This window comes from Coccinella septempunctata, chromosome X (assembly GCF_907165205.1).
Source record: "Coccinella septempunctata chromosome X, icCocSept1.1, whole genome shotgun sequence".
Lineage (NCBI taxonomy): Eukaryota > Metazoa > Arthropoda > Insecta > Coleoptera > Coccinellidae > Coccinella > Coccinella septempunctata.
In genome coordinates, this window is record NC_058198.1 from 6,446,679 (window position 1) to 6,474,545 (window position 27,867).

General features: G+C 37.1%; 1 protein-coding gene across 1 annotated transcript in view; it reads left to right on the plus strand.

The window, feature by feature from the left end:
- The first annotated feature begins 1,762 nt into the window (after nucleotides 1-1,762).
- LOC123322023 (metabotropic glutamate receptor 7-like) overlaps nucleotides 1,763-27,867 on the plus strand; it is a 77,304-nt gene continuing 51,199 nt past the window's right edge. The window contains exon 1 of the mRNA XM_044909847.1: nucleotides 1,763-2,228. Coding sequence (XP_044765782.1) covers nucleotides 1,782-2,228 — 447 coding nt within the window. The 5' untranslated portion in view covers nucleotides 1,763-1,781. The remainder of the gene's footprint in view (nucleotides 2,229-27,867) is intronic.

Below are 27,867 nucleotides of genomic sequence, written 5' to 3' on the forward strand. Positions count from 1 at the left end.
TGAACGATAGCTTGTCACGAGGGGGAATAAATGACAAGAAAATGAGTGGTATTTTCGTTACAATTTCATGGCAGGTGCATTCAGGGAGTTAATCTAATCTTTGCTAGGAGCTCATAACTGTTGAATGAAATATTCGTATTTCAGATTAGTCTGGCCAAATTTCTTTGTTTGGAAGGAATCATTTACCCTACCAAGCTAAACATTTTTCGCAGGGGATTGATAAAAATATACCTAGTACTAGTAGCATACAAACAGGTCAAGGATAATCCTTGCAGCTGGGGGTAAAAATACAACATCTCTCGAGTAGTTATTGTTTGTTGAGGAGGTTACATTTCACTTTGACCTTAAGGTCTGTTGTTCCCCCTATAAGAGCTGTTCTCACAACTGGTCCATCTACAGCTAGCCCTCTAGGTCCAGAGTCCCAATGAACTCCAGTATCTGAGAGGGCTTCAACGAGGTTAAGTCTTCATTCCTCCTATAATTTTCCCTTCCAAGACATTCCTTGAGCAGGCTTGCAATGGTGAGGCCTTCTGTGACCAGGTGGAAAGGAGTTTCCTCTTCTTCCCCACAGAATCAACAATTGGATAAGTCCATACTCATCTGAGGTTTTCTAAGGTGACAATGAGGAGGCGTAACTTTTTCTTACTCAGATTCAAATACTCTTAGATCTTGTAGTTTCAAAATCCGGAGGAATTTTTTGAAATGCTCCATTCCTGGAACATTTCTCCAGAGTGTTTCCCTTTTGGTCTTCTTCCTTCTCCAGAAACTCTTTCCCATGTGTATTTTCCTTCTCTAGAGGAACGTAGAGGTCAAACTTGGACACTGCAGCTGCTGCTTAGTTTAGATAGATAAGATTCATATCATTTTGTAATTGGAATCAGCATTGACCTTCTGAATCCAAGGAGAACTTTTAGAGCTGAATTTTTAGATTCTGTTGAACAGACAGATAAGTCGCACCGTGATAAATCTGATAAATTAATACCGATAGCTATACGTAAATGTCTCAAAGTTCGGCTTTCTGAGGTGAATCATTTCGCTGTTTCTCGACAACCCGCCAGTTTGGCTGTTATTATGTCGCCTGAGGATAGGTCTAGAGGGGGAGTAAGTGACATGGAGTGATCTAAGGGTACGTGTGTAGGCGTTTTCCCTCGAAAATTAGGAAACTATGGCAGTTACACTGGATGGCGAACGTTCTTTCGGATCGTTTTTTCTTTCAATGGAAATAATATTTCTTTATGTGTGTTTCGAGATCTATATTCAGGTTTAAGGGACTAAATGGAGAGATCGATCGAGTTAAATTTCCGTGACTGATCCATTCGGTCATTCTAGAGAGTGGAAAGTTAACGAGCAGTTCCTATCTGAGATGTGATAAGCGAAAATGTAAAATTCCCAGAGTGGCTTTTCCTTTTCCCTTTGCGATGTATTCCAGAAAGGAATCAGTAGCTCTAGGAAGTCTCAACCGTGCGATTTAGGATAATTAGGTATACTTCAGAAGGTGCGGTACATCGGATTTGGAAGCTCTAAAGTGCCCCACTTCTTCGGCCTCACTGTTCGGGGGATAATCCTCCGTCGGTCGGTCAGGGAGGAGACTTGGAAGCGTCGGCTCCGGGTTTGGTGTCCGGACACTCTGGGTTTCAGTCCTCGGCGTCGTGGTTCTGCTGCATCGCTATGACAACCAGCCGAGCGTTTCACGCAGGTGCCCGCTATCCCTTATATATCCAATACTGAACAGATGAATTTTCAGTCGCTGAAAGCGGAGAAAATCGCGATGTCCGCGTTTAATGCCACGATCCCCGCAACCCCATGCGGCCAACAGACCTCAAACAGTTCAGACGTCGTCCAGCAGAACTTCAACGATGAACTTCGCGCCAACTAGGATCATCATGCAGTGCACGAAAAAATGTTTTTTTCTGTTGGTTCTGATGCTGACATGTCGTGCAGACGTGGACGAGAGGAAACTGATCAGGATAAGGGGTGATATTATTTTCGGGGGTATATTTCCCATGCACGAACAGATAAGCGGGAGCTTTGATCTGCCCTGCGGGGCTGTTAAGGAAGAGAAGGGTATGCAGAGACTTGAGGCGATGCTGTATGCAATCGACGAAATTAACAAAAGCTCAGAACTTCTTCCGAATGTTAGTCTGGGCGCCCTGATCATTGACTCCTGCAGTAGCGACACTTACGCTCTTGAACAGTCCATGGAGTTCGTAAGATCCTACATGAATCAGGTAAGGGTTATTTCAATCCTCTCTTTGAAAATAAAATGATGAGCTTCTATGTTGTGTAAAAATTGAATGGGAAGAACATGACATAGCCTTTTACGCCGATGTAATATCAGAACAGAGGGTCATGGAGAGTTTCAGGGAGAAAAAGTTGCATTCCTTCGAAATCTCATAGAACAACCCCCTGTTTCTGTCACGTGAGAAAAATTAAGTAGGTTATTCTTACGACAACTGGTATTCTAACCAATGTTCGTTGTTCGAAATTCAAACAAGTGAGGATCAGAAAAATCATGAAAAGTTTGCCTAAATTTATTATTCCAGAAAAAAACTCAAGGTAGAATTACACACATGAAAAAAAGACACTTGGAGTAATAAGTGTATTGCATTATATCTTTCAGAGTAAAATTTTGCTGAATTGCTGAAACTCTAAACTTATAAACAGAACTGGAAATAAAGGAGCCTTCGTTCAGAATAATATCCAATTTTTCCCTTCACTATTCAATAATTTCAGAAATGTTGAACCATTTATCTCCAAAATTATTGCAACAAAAGATTTCTTTGTAAGTTTTTTTTCCCCACAAGAAATCCTTCAATATGAATAGAAATTAATGAGACGTCAGTTAAAATTCATAATATGCGGAGTATCTATATAGCTGATATTATATAATAACTATACCTGGAATTTGAATTTTTTATAGTGCTGTTCATCTCTACAGTCACAATGTTTGTCGAAAAATGAATTGAAGTTGCTTATTGTCAGATCGACCCTAAAAAAATTAATATGCCTTGTGTTGAAGATTGTAATCCATATTCATTCAGTCATTCATGGGGCGAATGCAACAGTTTTATTTTTCACTAAACCAGAAAGTTCTAGTTCTAGTTCAGAACTAGAACTTATTCCAACCATGAAATTGTGACATGAGAAAACTGATTTTCCTCTTGCTTCAGACTTTTTTCTTCAAAAAACCCGACTAGACTATGTATTTTGAGATTGAGGTTGAGTGTGGCGATATATCCATGTTAAAGGAAGAATAAACAATAAACAAGACTTGATTAAGATTAAAACTATTCAAAACAATCGAGAAGCCAAACAATGGAAACAAACAATGTAAATCTGAAATGATCATTGTTTTATCGTTTGTGGGACTGGAGAATTAATGAGGAATTAATTCTTCCAGAAAATGCATTCATTCACGTATGTGAATGGGCACTGATTTCTAGGGTCGTCTTCAGCAGACTAGTCGATAGTTTTGCACTCACACCCGATGAACTGGCTTCTAAATTACAACTTGAGATACAAAAAGGAAATTTATCAAGTGAACGAAAGTCCTCAGTCACTTTCAGCCAGTTGGAAACTCTGAAATGATTACGCCGACATGCAACGAAAGTTGTGAAGTAGATACGGATGTTCATATAACATCAGATAATGTTTCATGAAGGAACATACATTACTCTTTCAATTAGAGTGTTTAGTCTGGCTTTTTAATGAAATTGAATCTTCTGGTTTGAAGGGACCAACTGGTTGCTTGTAGAAGGTGCACATATAACTTTGTCTGAGAGTAGGTACCTGTTGTGACTTTCGAATTCAATTAACACTCAACTCACGATAATTTGGTAATTTGGAAAATTTCATCTCCCTACTTCTTATGTAATCATGGGTTACAAATCAATTTAGATGACTTTCAGCAGAAATTTGGAAATTAGTTTCATTTTTTTGTAAAAAAATGAAAAAGTTAAGGAGAATTGTTCAAGTGAAGCATAAGAATTTCAGTTCGATATTTGATGAAATCGAAATACCACATACATACGTTCGTAGAGCACTGATTTTTTTCACTGTATCAAAGCATATTTCTACAGTGAAATTACTCCAATTGTTCTCTCTGAACTAAGCAACAAAATTTCCAAGGAGATGGGAGTTCACGAGGGATTGGCAATTTAATACTTGCTTTGCTCTTGCTCTACAAGGTAACCACAACAAACATGAGTATGTGAAGATCCCCGAACTTGAGAAAAGTCGATTACACACAAATGAGGCAACAATAGATCCTCACAAAGAAATGCTTTGCATACAATTTCAACTCCATTTATTTCACATATATGAAAGCCGTAAGCTATTAAATTACAGCTTGTTATGATGCCACACATAGTGTTCACGTATTCGGTTAGCTCAGGGTGTATACAGGGTGATACTTCCCACAAGTATCAGCTACATGCGTCAAGAAAAAGTGACTGATGTAGGTAAAATTATACTGTACCACAATATTCAGAACCTTTTCCATTAATTTTCACACTTTTTCGTGAACAGCACGCTTGCAATCGATTTCTTCGTTGTTTTTTCCTCAGAAGTTTCCCAATTCATTCCAGGAATGAATCTGAAACGAGTTCCTGAGTTGCAAAATGGCGAAGGAGCGGTTCCAAATCATTCATAATAATCGTAAATTGGTTTCGTTTCAGAAAAATGATATTTTCGTGAATTATTATAGACTCTATGGTCTTTCATTCAATTAGTATTAGTTTTAGAGCTCATTGGGTATAACCTATAATAGGTTTAATCAAATATGTGCTGACTTCTTACTGATTACTGGTTGAATACTTGAAAATGAAAGTCTAAACTGAGGCTTTCTTGGGGAAGTTATTTTCCATACTACATTTATATAGGTACTATACAGAAAAATATGTTTTCCGAAGTTTGAAAAACATTTCAGTAGAGGACTAATGCCTTTCAAATAATCGGAAATTATTCTGAGTGAAATATGTGGGTCAGCAGCTGAGCGTGAAAACCACCATACATTTTCCACATATTTATGACGATCAGAACTTAATGTATGCAATGAATTCATTGATATCATGTTTTGTCAATAGTTAATTGCCCATTGTCACGCTACAGTAAAATAACGAAAAGTGAATTTCTAATAGATATAATACTCTCCTCACAAATCACTCAGTGAAACATTTTTCAACTATTTTATGTGAAGAAAAAACTTCGCTTATTTCTCATCGGATTAAATATGCTGTTGAGAATTATTTTTCTGGTTTCATCTTATTTCATAACAATGATTTAACCTAATCATCTGAGAAGATCGTTGGCCCTGATTCGTTTTCACAAAATTTCATCAAATCTAGAACAACACTGGTTGACCTACATCTCTTCGTGATTTGAAAGAACCAATCCTTATCGTCTGAAAATTATTCATTCCCACCCTGATATTTATATGCATGAATCTTAGAGTTCTGTGACTCCTGAGCTAGTTATAGTTCAAAAAAGGCGTTACAGTTCACTGAGACCTTTAGGTCTATTGTATCTCCCATCAGAGCTGTTCTCTTCACTGCGTTCCTCGTAATATTTTCTCTTCCAGACATTCTTTGCGCTGTCTTACAATGGCGAGGCACTCTATGATCAGATGAACAGGTGTTTCCTCTCATTCCTCAAAGAACCTACACTCGTCAGTTTCTGACGTGTGAGAAATTTCTCATCTTCTTTGAGAAAGCCAGTGGGGAGGCAAAATTATTGGCACTGAGATCAAATATCATTTGGATCTCACACTTTTGCAATTCCGAAGGAAATTTTTGAAGTGATCCATTCCTGGAAGAATCTACCGGAGTGTTTCTGTTAGGGCTTCCTCCTTTTTCGAGAACTCCTTCTTATAGAGGGTTTTTCTAGATCACATGAAGATTCTGGGCTAGTAAGTTGCGTTTGTGCTCCCCTTTTTGGAAAGTGTGTTGGCCTCTTCGTTTCCTCTGATTCCCAAGCCACCAAGAACTCAGATTAGAGAGGCCTTGTTGTGTTTGCCATGTCGTTGAATTCTCTTCTGCACTCCCATATCATCTTCGAGTCGATGACATAGGAGTTCAAAGCTTGACTATGTGAATGGATCTTTATGTCACATCCTTGATAGTTTATTTTCAAGTTTATGTTCACACATCTTTCGATCGTGAGTATTTCTGGCTGAAATACAAGTATAAGTCCAGCACCTGTCTGCGTTTTTGAATCATTTGTGTACCATTTTGTAGGTGGTGTATTCTCTTTTCATTTTTCCCTTTTGAAGTTCTTCTCAATGCTTACTTTTTTGATAATAACAACTAATACGATGTTCTTGTTGAAAGGGGATCAGCACCTCTGTCTATACCTTCCGAAGATGGCCTTATGGGTTACCCTATCAATCAGAAGATGTAGAGGGTTGAGAGCAGTAAGGATCTCAATTGATGCAAGTTTCCAGTGATGCACACACAGGCCAGCCTTTGTTCTTTGTCGAGTATTTTTCTCGTCCTTGTCTGAGACAGATTTCTGCTGCTATTTTACTAGAAGTAAAGCTTCTACAGAAGCTTACTGTCCATTGTATGACATCTAGGTTTAATGAGATGGATTTCATGGCTGGAAGCTTCCTTATAGACTGAACCGAATTACTGTGGTTTGATTAGGTTGATGGGGGCGAATCCTGTTCCATTTTTTCAGCCATCTCGAAAGTATAGTTGTCAAACACGCACCACCGATTACCTTCAGCTCTGGTTACAACTTCTTGATTGATGGGTGGGCTCAAAATGTTCTCCGGTCGTCAAACTTCCAACGAAGGCGTCAACGCAGTGAGTTATTCATGGAAACATCAAACCGACGAAGAATTGATTTATAAATGTTGGAGGTTCGTGATCCATTGACAAAATGTTTTCCTGGGACGGAGGAATGAAGAATTGATTCGAAATAACATCATTATCCAATACCCCGTTCGGATTATTTTCGCAAGCGTCGAGGAATTCGAGGAATATTCGGGAATTCGTTTAGTCGATAGGGTTAACTCGTTCTTTCGGAATGGTGTGAATGATTTCCAATGAGATATAACGCAAATGGCGCGAACCGGTTGATCCATTAATGCGATTTTGATGTCACGTAAGGCCAGTGTGGACTGTTTGAACTTCGGGATCACGTTTGCATTCAGCCCAGTCCCTGGTCCAAATTATATGTTAAATTCATTGGCAGTTTCTACAAGTTTAAACCTCGTTCGTATTTACGTAGAAGTGTCGACGGCTTTGACAGAATATTCGTGTTAACGTTCGGTACCATTTCGACAAATCGACGAACATTATTTCAATAGATATTTCATGGAAGTTCAAACATGCAGTTCGAACGTAGTTGGCACATAGTCGAAACCCAAATAATCTCTATAAATATTCATGATTGGCTTCTGATTGGTTTATCAGTACCAACGAATGATGTTATAGAAGATTGCCACAGTAACCCTGTAGGAATTGAAGAGCCTTTGTGTTTGAAGGCCGTAAAAATTATCCCCTTTGATATTTTCATTAGGGATCTTTTTCTTCGTGTGACTGTTGGTAATAATTCGTTTCATATAGCGTGCGAACCGCTTATAATTTCATAGCATCTTCAATCTGTATGAAGCATTGATGTGGCGAACGTCTAATTTTCTTTCAAAATATACTCAGCAACATTTCCCTTCCAACATTCCATCTGAAGTACACGTTGAATGAATTCTTCTTTATGAACCACCAAAATCATAAATGTGAATGAGCCTTCAAGGAAAAAATTCAGCAGAGCACGCTGAATGGAATGCTTTGATGTAATATTAATTGATACCCAACTGCACCTCGAAAGAAGCTGCTCCTTTATGATATTTAGAGAAGTCAATTCCTTGTATGTTTTTGAATCGTCATTTAGAATGTTAGTAAGAGCTTTAGGGGTTTCTCATATTGTCAATAAAACCGATTTTGTTTTCTCCTGTGATAACTTTACTGATTTTCAATCAGATCAAAAGAATCCAGCTAGATTTTTGAGGCGTGGAGATATTTAATTGCTTCCAACGAGATACCTTTTCATTGCAACCTGTTTATATTGTATTATAATGATGCCAAACATGTGGTTCCATTACGGCGTCTTTAAATTAACCGACGTCTTGAATGGCTGCAGATATTGAAGCCTCAAGTCAACATTTGTTGAATTCTTCGTTTTATGAACATTAGGAAACATTCGTACTGCAAATTGCTGAAATGGAGTGTTAATGCTTGATGCCCATAGTGAATCCTCTTGGAGAAAGATAATTCGAATATAAGTAGGGAGTAATCCACCCTCGTCGTTGGGGCAAACTTCGCTCCTTTGTAGAAGCCGCCAAAGAGGAGTAGAGGCCGAAGGCATCGGTTCATGCCACTGCAGAGATAAACATCAAAACTAAATTATCGACTTCTGAAACAGCGATATACTTGTGGCTGGGAGCGATTCTTGCCCTAGTCTGGTTTGAAGTGGATCAGGTAATAGTCCTGATGGTGCTATCTTATCAGGTCGATTGGGCTTATATGGATATTAGAACCTAGGAGGAATGGGAGAATCCTTCCAGCTGTGAAATAGATTCGATTCGTGTATATACTAAGAAAGCTCGGAACGATAAATGCGGCAAATGGCCATTTGCTCTCAACTGTTCCATTTTCTGGAATCGGAACGATATTTCTTTCGACAATATTGAATGGACACTCCGAATAATGAAAGTGAGATAATGTACATTCTATGCAATGACGTGAAATTCCACACCGAAGTTCGACAAATTAGATTTTATCTTGTTTTAGTTTTCAATATTCGATTCTAGACTGAAAGATGTACATCGTAAGCTGCACCTATCCTTCTTTATAGTAAAACTTCTCAATGCAAAAAAATGTAGAATAAACAGGATGAGTCTTTGACTTGTACGTAAATTTAAACAGAAGATTTCTGAGGTCGAAAGAAACACTTTTATCCTTTACCATTTTTTCCAATTTCCAGTTAAAAAGTTGAAAATCCTGAAACAATGTAAAGTTGAGTTCTTGTGTCTCGCAAACCATTTCATCGAATGAAATGATTTTCGGAATATAGTTTTTCATTGATGTGATGAATTTCACCCAGTTTCTCCACTATGCCTATTATATACCATGAAAATACCACGTATTCTTCATACTTTCACGTATAATGCTCCGTTTTAGAGTAATTTTATATTGAAATGTGTACTTTCGCTGAATGCGATTTCTTTAAAAGATCCATATATGAGTGTTGTCATAGATTTACCTTGTTTTTCTTGACGGAATTTTGTTTTTCCAGGATTGGCATAGCTAATTATGAAAATTTGTAATGGTTATATCTTTTCATAAGACAAAGACATGATGTTATCAGATTAGTTTCCATAATTATCACTTATTTATTGATCATATCTCGAGAATTAAAATTATTGTTTTCCAAAAATCTTTATCTTACCATTTCCCTGGTAAATTGAATCCAAATTGAAATGTAGCTCTGACTACAACCCTAATATCAACTAAATACAGTCTTAAACTCATTCGGGACATACAATTTCCCTTATAAACTGGAGTAGACTCAGAAAATATAACCGAAGTGTAAAATCACAGCGTCCTTATTCATTACCCAAAAACCACACGTGTCAAATATTAGATTATCGAATTCCTGGTTTTTATTCGATACACAGAGCAATTACAAAACGAAATTCGATAAATCATTGGAAATTCAATCAATATTTGTTCGTTAATCGTTGTTCATGAAATTCTAGGAACAGCGATCGCACTGGGATTAAATAAAGTAATTGTCCAAAATCCCATTGTCCCCTGTAACTAGTTGAATTTCCAGTTTTTGATTGACCTTTTGAGTGGGGTAATTACCCTGCCATCCGTCTGGAAAATACCAGGAAATGCATATTGAAAGGAAATGTAATTTCGATTCCGAGCAAATTTTTCGGGTTTTCGCCGAAATTGCGTGTTTTGTGATCAGCCCTTCTCTATGCTCTTCAGACCTTTCCCCGAATTCATTAAGAGGACCAGAAAATGAATAGATGAAATAAAAAATACCCGACAATTTTCAGTCATTTTCGCAGTGGCTTTTCCAACAATTTGTCAACAAAATTTTATATAAACGAGCTTTATTTTCAACTTGGGAGTTTCGAAGTATTTCTGTTCAAAATGAGAAGAACTTGCTGAATTTTTTAATACAACAGAAAATTATTTTCAGTTTCTGTATTCCCAGATAGAAATGAACTTAACTGAATATAATACTCTTCATTCCTTTCACCTTGAAGTAATGACAAAGATTGAAGTGATCAGTTTCGACGACTCCTAAAACAAATTTTTTATGTGTGCTGAAATATATCCTGATTTACTTTCTGTTCTCGATCTAATACAAACTGTCTCGACCTTCGTCATTTTGGAAATGGAATCTGTATGGAGGATCACTAATTCGATGTGAAAAGGAACAATGAGGTCAGGGTTATTTTCTCCATGAGCAAACAAGATGAAAACGAAATGGACAGATATAGAATAGTCCAACTTGCTCTCCTTCGGTCCTAGTTGGTTTCAGATGTGACACTAGCTAATTTGACCTCATAATCTGTAGCCCCTCATTGACCAAATCTGGAATTTAGAATGCTCGACGAAAACGACTGGTATTACGTCATTGATTTCGAGTTTTGACGCTTATTTTGGGTTCAGTGGATGTTTTCAATCAAGGGGAATCATTTAGCTCAAACAGACTGAAAATAGAACCACAAAATGGGATGAGTTTTTAGTTTATTTAAGATGCAAAATGGCGAAGGCGCCAGCTGAAGAGTTTTAGCTTCTCAAATTTTGTTAGCTACAACATACGACTTCTGATGACAAATTTCGAATCTCATGACCATTGAAATTTTCTCGATATCCATGTAATAGCAGAGATGTCAAAAAATGTTAAGGAAGTGCACGATTTCCTACCTCAGGTTTTATATAAAAAAAGTACTGACGTAAAATAAAACATTCTTGCATCGTTCTAAGCATTAAGTGGCAGAAAATCAACAAGTTTCAAAAGCAATCTCAAAATTTGTAAAGTTAACTTCTGTGGAGTATCCTACAGGTAGATTCGGAAGAATTACAAACTTCATCTTCAGATGAATCGTTTTTTAAAGACATTCAACGTATCATAGATCACTCCAAATTGAATTTCTTATCTCGATCCTAGAGAACATAAATCTTTTCGATGTTGATGAGAATGATGTCATGCAGGGTATACTTTTTCGAATTTATCCCTATCAGAGCCATGTGTTGCAGGAAGCACCAGACTGGAATATTGTAAGCGCCGTATATTTTGTCACCGTACGTGCAACTATTGCTTTATTAGGATACCCATTCCACAGCCATGTGCACTTGATTAATATTTTCTTCGAGGTAATTATCAGCTGGGTTCACTGAACCCACAGCTGAGATGGAATTGCCAATTACCTCACACTATGAGTTTTCTAGTTATTCAGACTTTATGAGGGTAATTCCTGGAGCAGTTCGCTTCGGATTTATTTTTATCCCAGGATAATTACCAGGAAGAAAGGGATTTGGTTGTACGGAAATAAACCAACAATCGTCAACGATAATACAATCTCCTTCTTTACAATGTTATATCAGAACCAGTGGAACGTTGAATTAATCAATTTATGAATGAAATCGCAATTATAAATGGAGTAGAAGCTTATTATTGTGAAGACTTATGACATGTTGGGTTCATTTTATGAATAAGATGATATCAAAAATCTGTATATCTTCGTAATTTCATTTTTCTTGAACACAGGAAGCCTGTGATTATGACGAAAAAACGAATGAAGAGTTATTTATACAAAATTATATTTTTTAACCTGTCGATAAACTCTTATCCACTGGACGCCCACATTGACTCCGGTTTCAATCGTCAATGGCTTATTCCAATTTCCTTAATTTATCCTTCGAAAATATTCGTCGAATCGATGATGATAATGTCACTATCTATATTTCGTTGACAGTTTCCTGTATGTGTATGTATTTTTTCAAACATGAAAAACCTTCGACGTCTGCCCCTATAATGTATTTTGTCCTGAGAGGTATCACCGGCAAACCTTTTACGTTGGAATTCAACCGCCAGTATCGGGTAACTTGATAAGAACGAACGAAGTGGAATCAATCTGAACATGTTATTTACAAATTTCATACCCCGTGATTTGCCGGATTTCACTCAGACTTACGAAGTTAATGAATATGCATCCTTTCTGTAATTAAAGTTCGCAGGTGATTGATTTAAATTATATTCACCCGGAGGATATGGTATTCAGGATGTCAGGATTCGGTCGGGGCTACATTATGGATTAATAAATTAAGTTAATCTAGAATATATCGATCCATCCCTCGTTTCGAGCGTTTGAAAATTTCAGTTGGTTTTCTCATAATTTATCCTGCTCCTATTGATACAAGAGTTGTTTGAAATTGGAAGACGATAGATGCCTTGTTTTTATTACTACACGAGCTGAATTTTATTTTATGAACAATGAGGAAGGCAATAGTGAAAATCTTTTTTTCATTCGTGAAATGTCTTGTCCAAGATTGTCCTTTTCAAAAAACTAATACTTGGTCCAATATTTTTCATACAAAATTCATCCCAATGTATTTTTCTCCAGAACATTATTACCCTCTGAAAAATCTTGTGGATAAAACTCAGTTGATGTGGAGGGCTTGCTTATAGCTATCTGCACAAAATCGAATTTCTCACCAGAACCGGGAGGAAAGAGCATTTATGAGTGATGATGCAATTCTCGATATCCCTTCATGAAATAATCCCTGGGACGTGTCAATATCTAACTTTCCTGAAAATGAATCGCCCTATATCGTATTATATCCAGTGAGGTGGTAGAAATGATAAATTGCGCCTGGGGTGGAACATGATAAAACACACTCTTCCCCAATAATGACGTCCCATAAGAGGACACTTGAAGTTATCTCTGTGATCTTTTAACGTTGGGTTTTTGTGCCAGGTTAAAAAACCGGGTTAAGCGTTTCTCCATTCACTGCCGAAATGGCAAGACGCATTCAGCCGAGTATATCTCTTTCAGATGAAGAATTTGAAGTGTTTGCGGAGTTTTCACTAATTTCCAGGATGGGGATGCGGTAAGACGAAGAAATTCCGTAGCTCGGTCAGTTTGTCCCATTTACTCCGAATTGATATCCTACAAAAATTATAGGACAAGGAATTCTTTTCAATAGTTGGTTCGGATATGCAACTTTAAGAATAGTTATGAAACATTTGCATTGCCATTTAGAAAACTTATCGATCATAACCCAAATAGAGCGATGTGTCCGAACATATTAACAACAAAAAATCAGTCTATAATTTGTTTAATTCATTACATGTTAGAGGCTCGCACTGTATAAAGGACCATGTGTATGACTTGTCCTTCCAGTTGTGTGTCTCCCTGTTCACAGGCGAATATTGGGCTAAAAAAACAATTTGTTTACTATTTCGAATTTTTCGGTTGATAATCTCATACCATCTGCAGAATGTATCGAAAAATTGATCAAAATTATCGAAATTTATCCTTTGTTCGAAGGTATGGACACGACGAGGCAGGGATTGTAGAGGAATAGGAAATGTAGAGTCTAGATCATCTTGTCCAAACAGTGATTCTTTTAAACTTAGGAAACCGGTGAGTACTGAACGGTCCATTGAAAATCTTCTTCAACCCAGATAACACATAGACATCCTATAAATATCAAGTGGACATCCTTCCTGGTCATCCTGTTCAAATTCAAAAGATCTTATGGACGTCTATTAAGTTTCCAAAGCCCACCACTAAGATTTCCATAGGATAGCAACATATTTCATCAAGGATAAACCCTGGAGATCATCCAGCAGATCAGGTTTTCACAGAAATTCAATTTGACATCATTTTCTGTACATCTTTTCTCTTGAAGGTTATCCATTTTCTCTTATCCACATTGCATAATTATTTCAATTGGGAATGATTCATATAAACCTTCGTTAGTCTTTTACATATATGTATTATGTACTGGATAATAATGTGAAGAACCTAAAATATGATCGAACACAACCTAACCAACGATTAATGGTCAGTCTCGAAAGAAAACGACAAAAGGAAGACAGAAAAAGAAAGATACAAATGCTTCAATTCATGTACAAGTATGGGAGTCTTAAATTGGCATCAATAAAATCAATTCAAACACATTCACAACTGTTGTGGATATCTGTAAGATATAAATAGAATGATTCATCATAAATCCTTCGATGGATTTCTCATGGAAGGCTATCCCAAATCCAGAAACATCCCGTCCAGAATTGGAAACATATATCTATAGGATATCCTGTGTTATCTGGGAAGTGTGTCTCCATGGAGGCAAACATTCATTTTTGTATGCAGCATGTTTTTATTAGTTATAGGCCTTTCTGATAAAGATTTAAATGTGCTATACACAGCTTGAAAACGCTGTCGACATTTATTTTTTTTTAAATAAGATTGAGGCTTGAGCCCTAAGAGTAAGTGATATCTTTATCGAATACTGCTCCTTACAGAAGAACTCGTGTGTTTTGGGACTAAAGATAGAGATGGCTCTTAAAAGTAGGAAAACCCTAAATAAATTATGTACCAATTAATTTTTTATCGAAGCTCCGAGATGAAACTCCCTACTATCTTCGCGAAGGATAATTGGACAATGATTTTCCTTCATAGTTGTATACCGCCCTTATTGAAAGACCGAAGTTGCATTTTTCGGTACTCGGTACCTCCATTATCTCAAATTTTATTGGCTACGCTTGCCTCCTTCTTCACCATCGATGGTTAGCGAAACTGTAGCGAAATAATGAACGTATAATTACCGAAGCGTTGAATTTTCCACATCGACGTTCCACAGTCAAAGAGCTCCACAAAACTTCACCCTTATCTTCAATTAGGTCGGAAATTTCTAGGAATTGTAGGTTTTTAATTATACCTTCCGAGGCCAAGTACACTTCCTCTTCTCCTTCTGTTACCTGAAGGTATACAAACGAGAAGAAAGTAGGTTCCAGGTTTCCCGCTGGTCGGATGAAGCCGCTAATAATTTCCATGAATTTCGCACCCTGAATAAATAACCATTTTCTGGTTTCTGTTTAAGGGAAACATTGAATCAAGGCAACCCACAGACTGCCCGGAATTTTTTCAGTTTTCTGCCATATTTACCAAAATTGTATGTAATTAAAGATAAAAATATTGATTTTTCAATATTAAAAATTTTTGATTCCTTAAAAGTGATACCATTATCAACCTTGTCTATGTTGTTCGTTGTTATGTTCTCAAATGTTAATCAGAGTACCAACAAAACAGCCTGTTTTTAAGTGTCTTCTTAAACATTCAACAAGCAATAAAACCTTCCAAGAAGGAAGAAATCTAAAAACTCTTACTATTCTGAAAAAACACAGACTTAACCTTCGTCTTGATGAATTTACAAAAATAAAGTTCATATACTATAAAAATATAAGTGAAAATTGATCTATAAGGCGATGATATACATCAGTTTCAATAGATACATTATAGAGTGGCTCTTGAGATCACATATGCAGAAGATTCCCACAAATTCTTCCTCCTTTGTTTTTGAACCTTCGATTAAGAAAGCAATTATGGAAGTACGGGGAAAAACAGGGAGCGTACACAATTATTCCGGTTGGAAGAAATAGTGGGGTGCACTTCAGTTTGCTTCGTTTCCTGCAATAAATTGTGGAGAAACTTGAATTTTCCCCTCAGCCGGATAGAGATCCTTATGTTCCATCAAGTTGATGGCTAATTTACAACCAGATGACGCTCCTGAGTATCCTGTGGTGAAAAAGGAACATAATAGTAATTGAGGATAATCTGCGCGTCCACTCCTCAATTAATCCATTTCGAAATAATTAGAAATTCAAACGTTTCCGCCGATGTGAGATACGTTTCCTCTGTTCTCGAAATTGTTCAATCTGTCGTCGACCATAATTTGATTTGTCGAAGAACTTCACAGCCTTGTATAAACAGGTTGGGCAAAACTGTGCGGTTCATTAACAAGTTTTAATTTTTTTGTGCTTTTTTTTTTCTCCTGGAACACCAAAAAGGCCAAGGTTTCGTATTCAAGGTGTTGCTATGTTTGGAACAATATTTGGATAAACAGTCACAGCGTTTTTGGAAATTAGAACATTCATATTAATCAAGCATTGCAACAGTTGATGATTGATTTCAAGAATGAAGGATAATCGATTATTTAATGATATGGAGGTTCATTATAAAAATACAGATTGACTAAGCCAATTGTTGATCGTATCTTTGTATTAATCTACTGTTCATAAAAGGACTATGCACTGAAATTACTCGATTTATCGACATCAATAGACTGTGTTTAAACAATTTGATTAAAACTTGGGAGATGATTACGCTGTTCCAGTCATTCCATGCATAGCTATAGTCGTTCAGTTGCAACAATATGGTTCATTAAGTATAAAGGAATTCATATTGACCCTTCGCTGCCCTAGCCAGAGGCAGTATCGTCAGAGCACGCTCCAATACTAGCTTATTGTTCTGTCTATTTGTTCAAATTACAAGGGTTTCTGTGGAGGTGAATCGCTGTGTTGTATTTCACGAGTACAGTTTTCAGCGATTTGATGTTGAAACCTTTTCGTTTTCCAGTGTTCCATTATCGGCGAAATGATTTCATAATAACTTCATCCATTCAGTTCGTCCTGTATACATTCACTCGAATTCTTATCATAGAATTCCTCTCTTCGAGCGTCAATTTTCTTCCGTACCAATTACGGTTGTTTTCTTGTTTGGGGACCTGTTGAACCGTTTAAAAAGAATAATAATTTGTGCGAGCAGCAAATGGAATTTCCCTGAAAAATATTTGGGAAAATTCCCTTGGCTCACCTCCATTTGCTCGGCATTTCTCTCTCATAGCGAGCCGATGTTAAATCATTTGGAGTTGTGGAAGATGAAATGGGGGGGAAAGGTTTGTAGATTAATGGCATTTCGGGAAACATTCGGAGGAATGAAAAGAAAAAAAGGCCCGATTATTATTGAAATGTTTACACTTCGGTTTTCTCGATTAGAATCGCATTTATATATTGTGTGGGTGTACCCTTTTTTCACTGTCTCCAATTAAAATGGCGCTTATTCTATCGTGAATTGTATATGTATGCAAACACAGTTATCTGAAGATTCACACCAAGAAAGAAGAAGAAAACATTCAGTCATGTACTTTTTGTATTATATTCGAGAAATCTGTAAAACCAATGAAATCCTGAAAAACCATTCTCCAAATTACAGTATGGATTTTCTTGAAGTCTAAGAATCAAGTGTTTTATCAATGTAATTGGATGTTCCTTTTTTCAAAAATGAGTATTCCACTCTTGCATACTCATGCTGAAAGTGAACTCTTAAAATCCCACTCAACAATCTTCCTTCGAAATACAAAATGCATATTCTCATCCTCCCATAAATCCACATCAGCTTCATACTTTCTGAGCCCAAATCGCATCCGTCTATCTGTGCAATCAAAAATCCATTTAGGTAAATCGCTGCCTGATTTTAATTATTCGGCTTCTGAATATTCATCGACTCGAGTTATTCGTTAGGTTATTAGGGGGGGTAAACTCTAAAGAGCAACGTATGGTTTGCCCGATTCAAATTGGAGTTACTTCCCTTAAAGCCCGCATATTATTCCGGCGAAAAACAATGCCCGCAAGCTTCGACATAAAATATTTCCGGGTGGTATTTGGATGCAAATTTATTCTAATGTTTTGACGTGAATTTCACCGTTCAAAATATCGCAGTTTCATCAGAAATACCAGTCGCACTACACCATATATATTTGCTTCTACTCGATATTTGCATTTAAACAGAATTGGATAAGACCCTCTACAATAAATCTTTATAATTCTCAACCATCACTAATTCCCTATAAGAATATATTAGCTGTTATCTCAATAATTTCTCCCCTCAACAGAAACTTCTTCGTCTTTTTACCTCGTGTGAGCGATGTGAATTCAACACTTGCCTTCATTATTTCCAATTCACTGCCTAGATTCATATCTGATAGTTTCCGAGGGAAACTCAGCTCTTGACACATGACTTCTAATCGATTTTCATAATAAACATGTTTTCGAATTGTTACAGCTTCTCTTTAATGATTGAGTCCGTAGAAAATTGTTTCTTTAAATAAGGTGATCGAAATAATTCTCCACCAAAATTCACAATAGAGGTCTCGTATATTGAGCAAAAGTTATTGAGGGAGTATTGTATTGTACTTATATTGAATCGTTAGGCTGAAAGGATTTCTGGGAATTCATACTGAAGGAGGAATCCTTTCATATTGCACCACTCCGGTTATTATAATAATAGTCGTAGCATAGGAACGGATATACTCATAGATAGTGATTGAATGCCTCGAGAAATTTGAATAATAAATAGCTAGACAATAACTAGGGAGTAGATTCCTCAAAGTGCATAGGTTTAATAATAAAATACTCTACAATCGACTTGTATCAATATGATTCTCATTGACATTCACTATACTCTTGCAGGTTAGGAAAATAACCCTTTTATGTTATTTCTGATTGTTAAATAAACGTTATCCCTGGCCATCAAATCAGGTTAGCAGAAAGCTCAGGAATGGAGCTTATCGAGGGATCATTTCAGTTAATTAAACTTCACTCTGGCTTTTATTTCAGCGACCATATCTCTACATAGCGATAATTGAGAAGATTCTTAACTGTACGTTGTATTAAACTAGATAGGCCATTAATGTCTCTGGCAGCTGTGGAACAATTACCTTTCCAATACTTCAAGGTCAGGTTAGGCTAAATTAACAATTAGATTTGGATTACTACCATGGAAATACTTGTTTCAAACTGGTAGCAGGTGCGAACTTTAGAGTGAATTGTTTGTGATTTTGCGTGGGGTAACTTTTGATTCAAATGAAATGTGGGTAGTTTTGCATCTAGGCGAATCAGCTTACTAATTAACTATCAGAAATTCGGTGGCTCAGGGATTGAAATTTGATCCCATATAACTGAAATTAGTCTGTAGATGATCTTGTGAAGTTTGGAGCGAATTGGCAATCACCCACATGCAGTCACCACAATAATTGTAGCATGATGGAATTATCCGTATCCAGATTTCAATCACACATGTCGAATTCATTGACAAGAAAGTTGACGAGACTGGAATAAAACTGGTTATTCAAGCCTGAAATGGTTTTACTGAGAATTTCCCCAGTCAGATTGGAAATTTGAAGAGTAGGTAGGTTCTAATTACTCACTCCATCCACTTTAACAAACTTCTAGTGAATTTGAAAATGTACTGGATTAAATTCCTTCCGAATCAACTGTGTGAGAGCGAGGAAAAAAGGAGCTGCTGTTTTCCTCGAACAACTGAATGCAACAAAAGACGATAGGTTTCATCTGAGCGACCCCCAATATGTGATCCACCTAACCAGAACGAAAACAAAATTCGGATAAAAATGATTCATATCCCAATCCACCGTGATGTTCGGTAAATATTAGTTGGTTTCAAGATGAGTGTAACGTTGAAATATGGGCGAGCGCATTTTCGAAATAAAACAAGGTAAACATTGGGAGATCCACGTAGCTTACGTGGAATTTTCAATTTGTACATAAACATTTTGTCGAAGCGTTCACGAAGAGTTGCGGAATTTGGTGAATTCTTCGAGGTTTCCTGTGAAAACAGACACAATCCAAGAGTAACATTTCAATGTACCATACGTAACAACTCTTGGATACATTGACAGCAAGATATCAATATACTCTTCTTGATATTCTCACTATTCAGTTCAAGATCGTCGAACTCTAAGATTTGGAAATCTATAACATATTAGAAGGTTTACCATGAATATCATGGTTAAAGATCACTAACTAATACTAAGATGATGAGTAAAATTATAAATACATAAGATTGTCAAAAACTGTCACGATTTTCCGGAGTTAAAAGCATCCGAATATCACGTTACGAAGACTGCAAATTTTCTTTGGGATCGTATAACTAGAAAAAAACAATTTCAAGTGTCTTTCAGGCAGAAAAATATGTGGAAATTAACCATAATGCGACATAGGGATACATCTTGCAAGTCAGTCTGCGATCAAAGCACTGATCTCCTATGTCAACAATTGTGAAATGGTATAAGAGTGCCAAAGAAATCCCAATGAAATAGTTATGAAGAAGCCAACACAGTTTCCAAGAAAGGAGAACAAACTCCTACAAGAAGAAGCTTCAGGAGAACGACAAAATTGTGAGAACTTCAGCTCTGCGAGATCTAAGAAGTATGTGGATCTGAGCAAGAAAATACTACACCACCTTACTTACAGGAACTTGCCACCTCAGGAAGCCTCTTTTAAAGTTGGGTCTAGCAGAAAATGACGAGTGCAGATTCTGTGGGGAGGAGGATGAAACTCCAGATCACCTGGTGACAAAATGCCTCTTCATTGCTGGCCAAAACAAAACAAAAATTGGACGAGAAACTTTCAAGAAAGAGGAGGCATCCTCTTGGAATTCATATTGGAACTCTGGAAGTGGATGGTGAGGTGAAAGCGACATAGCTACGAAAACAGCAATGGTAGGAGGCACAATAGATCTTAATTTAACAGTACAATGTACCCTCCTCAAGATCTACAATCTAGTTCATCTTGTATATTGTGAAGAAAGTTCTAAATATAATGAAGGAATGCATACCACCCGCCGATATAAATATCAACGAGTGTTAAGATCTGAATTGAATTAGTCAAATTGCCATCGTCAGGAAACCAAATGGAGAACGTTCCACCAAAGAAGAGCAGATGCTGACCATGGTTTCGGTCTCATTTGACTTCGTCAGAGCGACACAGTTCCTTTTCTGATGGAAAAACACTTGGACCCTAATTAAATACTGGTAGTAGCTTCTGAGTATGTTCTAAATTTAGTTCGAAGTTGTTTATAAAAAGAAGAATTTAGGAGTAATTCCCCATATCCGCAAACATATCACGGAAAAAAGCGTGTACACATATATCGTGTATCTTTTTCGTAATGTTCCACCATCAATAGGATACCAGACCTTCCATACTGACATAACCGATGTCTTAGCATGGAATCGATAAGGCTTTTATCAGATTCGAGTTATTTCTGTTTCAGGGGTGTCATTCAGAATTACGTACTTGTTTACTCATACGAAAGCCGAGCTTCTATCGTTTTTGTCGGGATTTCTGACGCGAAATCCTACTCCTGTTCATCAATTTTATATTGTATCCGGTTTTTAGATTGTCATTCAAATGGCCCCGTGCCAATCAATATGGCAAAGCCATTTTCGGCCGGAAGCATCCCCTGAACGGAAAATTCTCGCATATACCAGGATAAAACATCGACAGATAAAGCTTCGGCATGACTCCAATCAAGGGGCTGTAAAACTGTCCCTCAGTCAACTACAACGACAGCTGAACATGATGGAGTAGGATATTTTTACCTTTATGACCCATCGACAAACATGATCGGATATGAACGAAAAAATTATGGTACTGTGGTTGTTTCCCTTTCAAATTCATCATAGGAGTTTGAATGAGTTTTATTAATTCCAAGATTCAATGAATATTGAGAAGCTTCTGCTGATAATGTTTAAGCTATATGCTTTATACACTGCTCAACAGTTGATAGGCATGCATATAAGGTTTTTGTTGAGTAATCTGAAACATCTGTTATACATGTGGTCTTTTAGGGAAAACTCAGATATTTTAAGTTGCTTTTATCGTTTTTTTTTTCCATTTTATTAGACTCTGCCTCTTAAATCGATTAATTTTAGTAGATTGCAGGTGGTGGAATAAAAACCGTGTGGTATCTGTTGATAAACCTGTTTTTTCTCGTGTCATTTGTCTCCTGTTTTAGAGTTTTATTGGTATAGGTCTAGTTTTGATGGAGTCATCAACTGCATTCATTTGTAGACTGGTGTGTCATGATGACATGGCGTTTTACAAGAACTTGATAATACTGGGATCCACCTCGTAAATCCTCAAGATTATCAAGAGTTCGTATGGAATCGAATGTAATCCACCATAATTTTTATTATCAACTAAGCAGGGAATTGCCCCTGTCGGACAAATGGTAGACCTTTCAGTTTGACCTTCAGTCCACCACTGTGAATGGAGCGTTCAAAAAGTGCCATAAGACTAATCAAATTCGGTCATCATTTTCGACGTCCCTCATGACTGCCCTATGTCGGCAATTACTTTCACTCTGAAATGTCATTTATACGCCATTTTCCCAGAATGCCTATGATCTCTTATCCACCAATTCCGACTATATCATTTTCTCCGCCGTTATCCGATTACACAGAGACGTCGTGTCATTCAAGCCTTGTGGAAAGATTCTTCATCGTTCCTGATATCGACGTAGTAAATGGAACAATCTGATAACAGAGGAATTTCTTAATCGCGTTGTATTTTATGTTCGAGAGGCGAATTCTCCCTATTAAGTGGGAGAAAATTGAATATCGATATCGAACAAAAGCCTGTCGGAAACTTTGGGGTTTGAACTAGGAATCATCGGAAACATTGAGCAGATTCCAGAGAGTGGAGGAGGATCAGGGGGTATAACGCCTTTCATTTAATAAATTTTATGTTGAGCTGAGCAACAATCGGTGTTACTGCTCCATCGAGATAATTAAACTAACCTTGTAGGCTTCCAGGGAAGGGCACTTTCATCAATACCTTTCGAGAAATAATCACTGAAATTTGTCTCGTTAAAATTCTGACGAAAGTTGAGATGGAAGATTATTAAACATTCCTCTAAATTCTAATTGATGCCGACTTACGTTTGTTCAATTCTTAATTGAAGGGTTTCATTAGGAATAAAATCCTTCTTCTTGAAACTCTTCTTGGGTTTTCTCTCCCAACTTTTCCGAGCATATATCAGAGTGATTCGTTAAATGTTCATTGATAATCTCTGGAAATATTCTCATCTTCATATTCAGAAGTTTTTTCCAATCATTACTTGAAAAATTTAACAAATGAGGTCATTTAAGGTGTTCATCATCTAACGCACGATTGCCTTAACCCATAACAATTTTAAAGGAAGATGCTGACCTTCAATATAATATCCCTCAATCAATATACATAGCCAAGACCCTGTATCCCATTAGTGCACCATCTATTCAACTCAAAAACGTCTTGGTCCCAATTACAAGAACTTTTGTGGGGAAGATGAAATAAAATCGAGTTCGAATATCCAACTTTCACCTGAGCCAGATTCAGGCAGATCAAAAATAGAATTCTGGCTTCTGGCATATCCGAACTACAAAGCAGAACAAGTTCATTGAAGAAAACTCCAGAAATCCGAGTGGAATTTTTAGTTAAAAACAATAAAATGGCAGACGAATCCTTACTTGGGTTAAATCAATGCAAAAAGATGGAAATAGCCCAACAATCATTCGAAAATGAATGAACAAATTTCAAATAAGGCGTTCTGTTGATAAAAAAATCTGTATAACTGTGGATATCGAATTGCAAATCCGAACAGGATATCAGCCCGCCCTTCCACGGAAACTATAAGCGATATAATCGTCGAATCACTTAAAAACTATCGCAATTTCTCAACACTTCCATTTTTCCAACGACCCCATTGCGTGCGAACAAAGTTACCCCTCCACGTTTTCCGTGAAGCTTGAAAATATTTCCTGGGAAATTCGATTTCGGAATGGATTTGTTTTGTACGCTTCGCATGGGAGAATTATCCCCGGAGAAGGTATTTGTTCATCCAATTTCCTTGCCTGAGCCTAGAATATGAGATGGGCTCAGAAACGGAGAATGTGTCTTGTGTCTAAATAATAATTTGCCCGGCCAACATTTCATTCGATTGAGAGGGACAATAAAATCAACCTACTCACTCAAGTTTAACTACTTCGTATCGCTCTGAATAACGCTGCAAAATCTCTCAAATATTCCTTGTTTGCCAAATCAACCAAATATTCCAGTTATCATTCTCCAAATCTGAATGAAAAAAATTTGAGAGCAATAAACGCTCGAGCTGAACAGTGAGACGTTGAGAGGCTCCATCGCAACATTCGGAAAAAAAATTAGAAACGCTCCGGACCTTCTGATTATGGTTTTTCCGACAGATGCAGCAGGATCTGTCCTGAAATCTTCCAAGAAATCGAAAATTGGCTCCCAACTTGGATTGCCACAAAAAAGGGGCATTTTTTCCTAACTTGGATCGCCTCAAAAGACAAGGCATTTTTTCTCCCAACTTGGATTGCCTCAAAAGACGAGGCTTTTTTTCCCCCCAATTTGGATCGCCTCAAAAGACAAGGCATTTTTCTCCAAACTTGAATTGCTTCAAAAGACGAGGCATTTTTCTCCCAACTTGGATTGCCTCAAAAGACGAGGCATTTTTTCTCCCAACTGGGATCTCTTTAGAAGACGAGGCATTTTTCTCCCAACTGGCAACTGTTATCGCCTCGAAAGACAAGACATTTTTGTCTCCCAACTTGGATTGCCTCAAAAAACGAGGCACTTTTTCTCCCGAGGCACTTTTTCTCCCAACTGGGATCCCCTCAAAAGACGAGGCATTTTTTCCAGATGGACTTCGAAAGTTGACTGAGAGGTGGAAGCAAGTGATGGAGAATATATTGAATGATATGTTCATACATTTTGTTCTGGAATAAATGCATTTTTGACCTTAAAAAACGGACCGAATATATATTTACTCCCAATAAGGTTATCAATGCACGCAAAGGAAATTCTCAGGAGGGATTATGATATTTTTTATGCTCTATTCCAAAAATTTATTATTGGAAGTAATGAGCCATAACTCAGAAAGAAAAGAATACCCTAAGATTGTGGTGAATCTTGAACAATGTTGCAAATGGTAATATACAAGAGGAAAACTTGGAATGAAGATGCGAATATATAGATAACAGCTACTACAAGATACTGCATAGTTAGCAAACCCAAACCTTTTATTTGGCAAAGAGGGGTTAACTATTCTATTTGGTACGCTCAATAAATGTGAAAATGTGAGTATTACTGTGCAAATTCAATGCGGCAGCATTTCTCCAATTTCTCCGGAAACTGAAATAGGGCGAGTGTAAAAACTTGGAATATTGCTATTGGAAAATTAATTCTGATTCGTTTTTGTTACTTCAGCGATCCTGATAGGACCACTTCGCAAAGTCCTCCTTGCACATGAATGCAGAATTAGAATTAAATCGGAATCGTTCAACGGCGATTTTATTCCAGCGGGAAGCAGAAATTATTGCTGCAAACTGTCCCTACATTTACAAGGAAAACGCGGGGTGCTGGGATTCGAAAGGTCCGTACCATTTCTCGCCCCTGTAGAATTGATTGTTCTGGAATTCGTGCGTGTGAAAGGGCTTTTTATTAATGTGGGGGTTATTTCATCGCTTATCTGCTATTTTGACTGATGAAAAGGGCGTTGCTAGGAATTTATCGATAATAGTTCCAAAAATCATCGATATTTGTTGCCCCTTAACCCAAGGGCGGTTCCAGTAGGGGAGCCATGGGGGCCATGCCTCCCCACCCTCTGAGAACTATATGAGAAATATTTTTTCAAAGTAGTTTCGAAGTAGTTTTCCTCTAAAATTATTGCTCTCCCATCATATTAGAAGTTCTCCAGAAATGAATCTAAACATAAATTTCATTTCACATGGGGTGAAAATTCCAGGGAAAGAAATCCTGAACAATTCACGAATTCTTCCTGAGTCTATTCAGAAAATCATAGCTTTAAGAAAGATCTAATTTCGTTAAACCCTCAATCCATTTCTCCCTATTCGACTGGTTCGTTCTTCGATTCCACAAACACATGTTTAACCCTTAAGAGCCTTTTCAGAGCTGCATCAATAACTGTAAATCAAGGATTTCAACCTCTGCAGCATTTTACCTCTCTTCTTCTACTAACTCCACATAAGAATTAGTCAACTGTACCTTATTTTTTCTTCGATTCGAGGTTTTATTCGGAAAATCTGTCATTTTTTTATAGTCTAAACTAACTAAATTTTCCGACGGACTTCTATCGCCATACAAAATGATTCCGAATGTTATTTTTCTCGGGAATGTTTCCTGTACAGCCTGTGTGGTCAAATCCCTAATCGAAATGAGAAAATTTATCACTTCCCTGGTCGGTATTTGTCACCCCCTTACGCTAACTGTATTTCCGTTGTAATCCTGAAAGAATGCAGACCCAGCATTCCTGGGGACAAAACACAGCAAACCGTGACTTCGGGCTAGATGTAAATCTTGTTCAAAGATAACGGTGGTCGCTTTTGTGCCATGTTATCCTTCAATTCTCCATCAACCCTGTCCAGATCTCTCGCAGGGGAGGATTGTAGATTTGGACAATTCGGACGTTGCACTGGAATTATACTATTTTCAATTCCTAAGTATATTGAAAGTATTATGATAATTCATGTTTGCCTTGAAACTCTTTGATCGATAAAGGTAGTAAATGAATGAAAAATAAAAAAATTTTGAAGAGACGAGTTGTGTAGTGGATTAAATAGTTCAATATTTTCAAATTGAATATATATGTTTTTCTTAAATCTTCCTCATCGAGAGAAAGACACTTGTTACTCTTTAAGTTACATAAACATATACAATTTCTCAACTTTTTTACCCATATTGCATATGAAATAACTGATGCAGAATCAACTTTTCGTGTTTTTAAACCGAGTGAACAATAATTTCATCAGATTACGTCATTACTTTAATCAACACACATATTAATATTGAAAATAGCAACAATTTGTCCCTTCACTTGCTTTTCTCATTCGAAAACTTGAGGAAATGGGTTTGCAGGATCGGAGAATGATGTCGAGAAAATGTGATGTCTATTGAATTACGTCTCCCTTCAGAATAAAATACCAGGTCTTGAGGGATCTGATAGAATCAATCGTGTATCATGTCATATGCTTTGGAAATTCATATTTATCCGAAACTTATCCCAATTTCTTCACGATGTCGAAATTTATGGGTTCCATCTTGAACCTGAATAAAGGGTTATATTGGGTACTTCTGAAGCATCTGAATAATTAGAAACACTCCGTTAATTGAATTCAAATTTGGTTACGAAATAACGAATCTCTTCAAGCGTTCAGCAGATTACTTCCAGCTGTTTTTCCTACCCTTCTGTTTCTGTGTTTTCGTGCCAGATATAAAGGGTAATGGCCTGAAGACTACGAAGGGATGGATAAGTTTTCAATGAAACTAATTCAATGTACTTGTGCTATTGTGAAATTAACACTTTCTGTATCATTTGAGAAACTAATATTCCATCCTAATTAATGTGGGCATGCTTTGTAATTCCTTCGATGTGAAGTTGATTCTCTAGTATATCTGTTTTTTGTCGATTTCAACATCGTTGTCAGCCTATGAAGCTCCTATAACGCGTAGGATGATACACGACGAAACATAACAATACAAATTGGGTGTCTTAAATTAATTATTACGGTGTCCGAGCAGAAACTGTGCGAACCCAGCTAATATTCACGACTACTGGGGTTCAGAGACGCGTGAAGGATTCAGTCAGGCATTTTCTATTTGTGATCACGTAATTCTCGCACAAATTGAGCATTTCTAGCTAAGGACTCTACTGTGGAGAAACTCCTAGCATGCATTTCAGTACTCATTAGACATTTTCAGGGATATACACGGTTTTCATTGATCAGTGATCGTTCTTATTGAGGAAAACCTGTAGCTCTTCTTATCTAATATTCCGAGGATGGATCAATCCAAGAATATTTGCTACACCTCCTTACTGGATTCCTTACAGGAAGCACCCATTGAGAATGGATCTAGCAGAAACTCTAGAACACCCTGTAACAGAATGCATTGCCCTTGCTT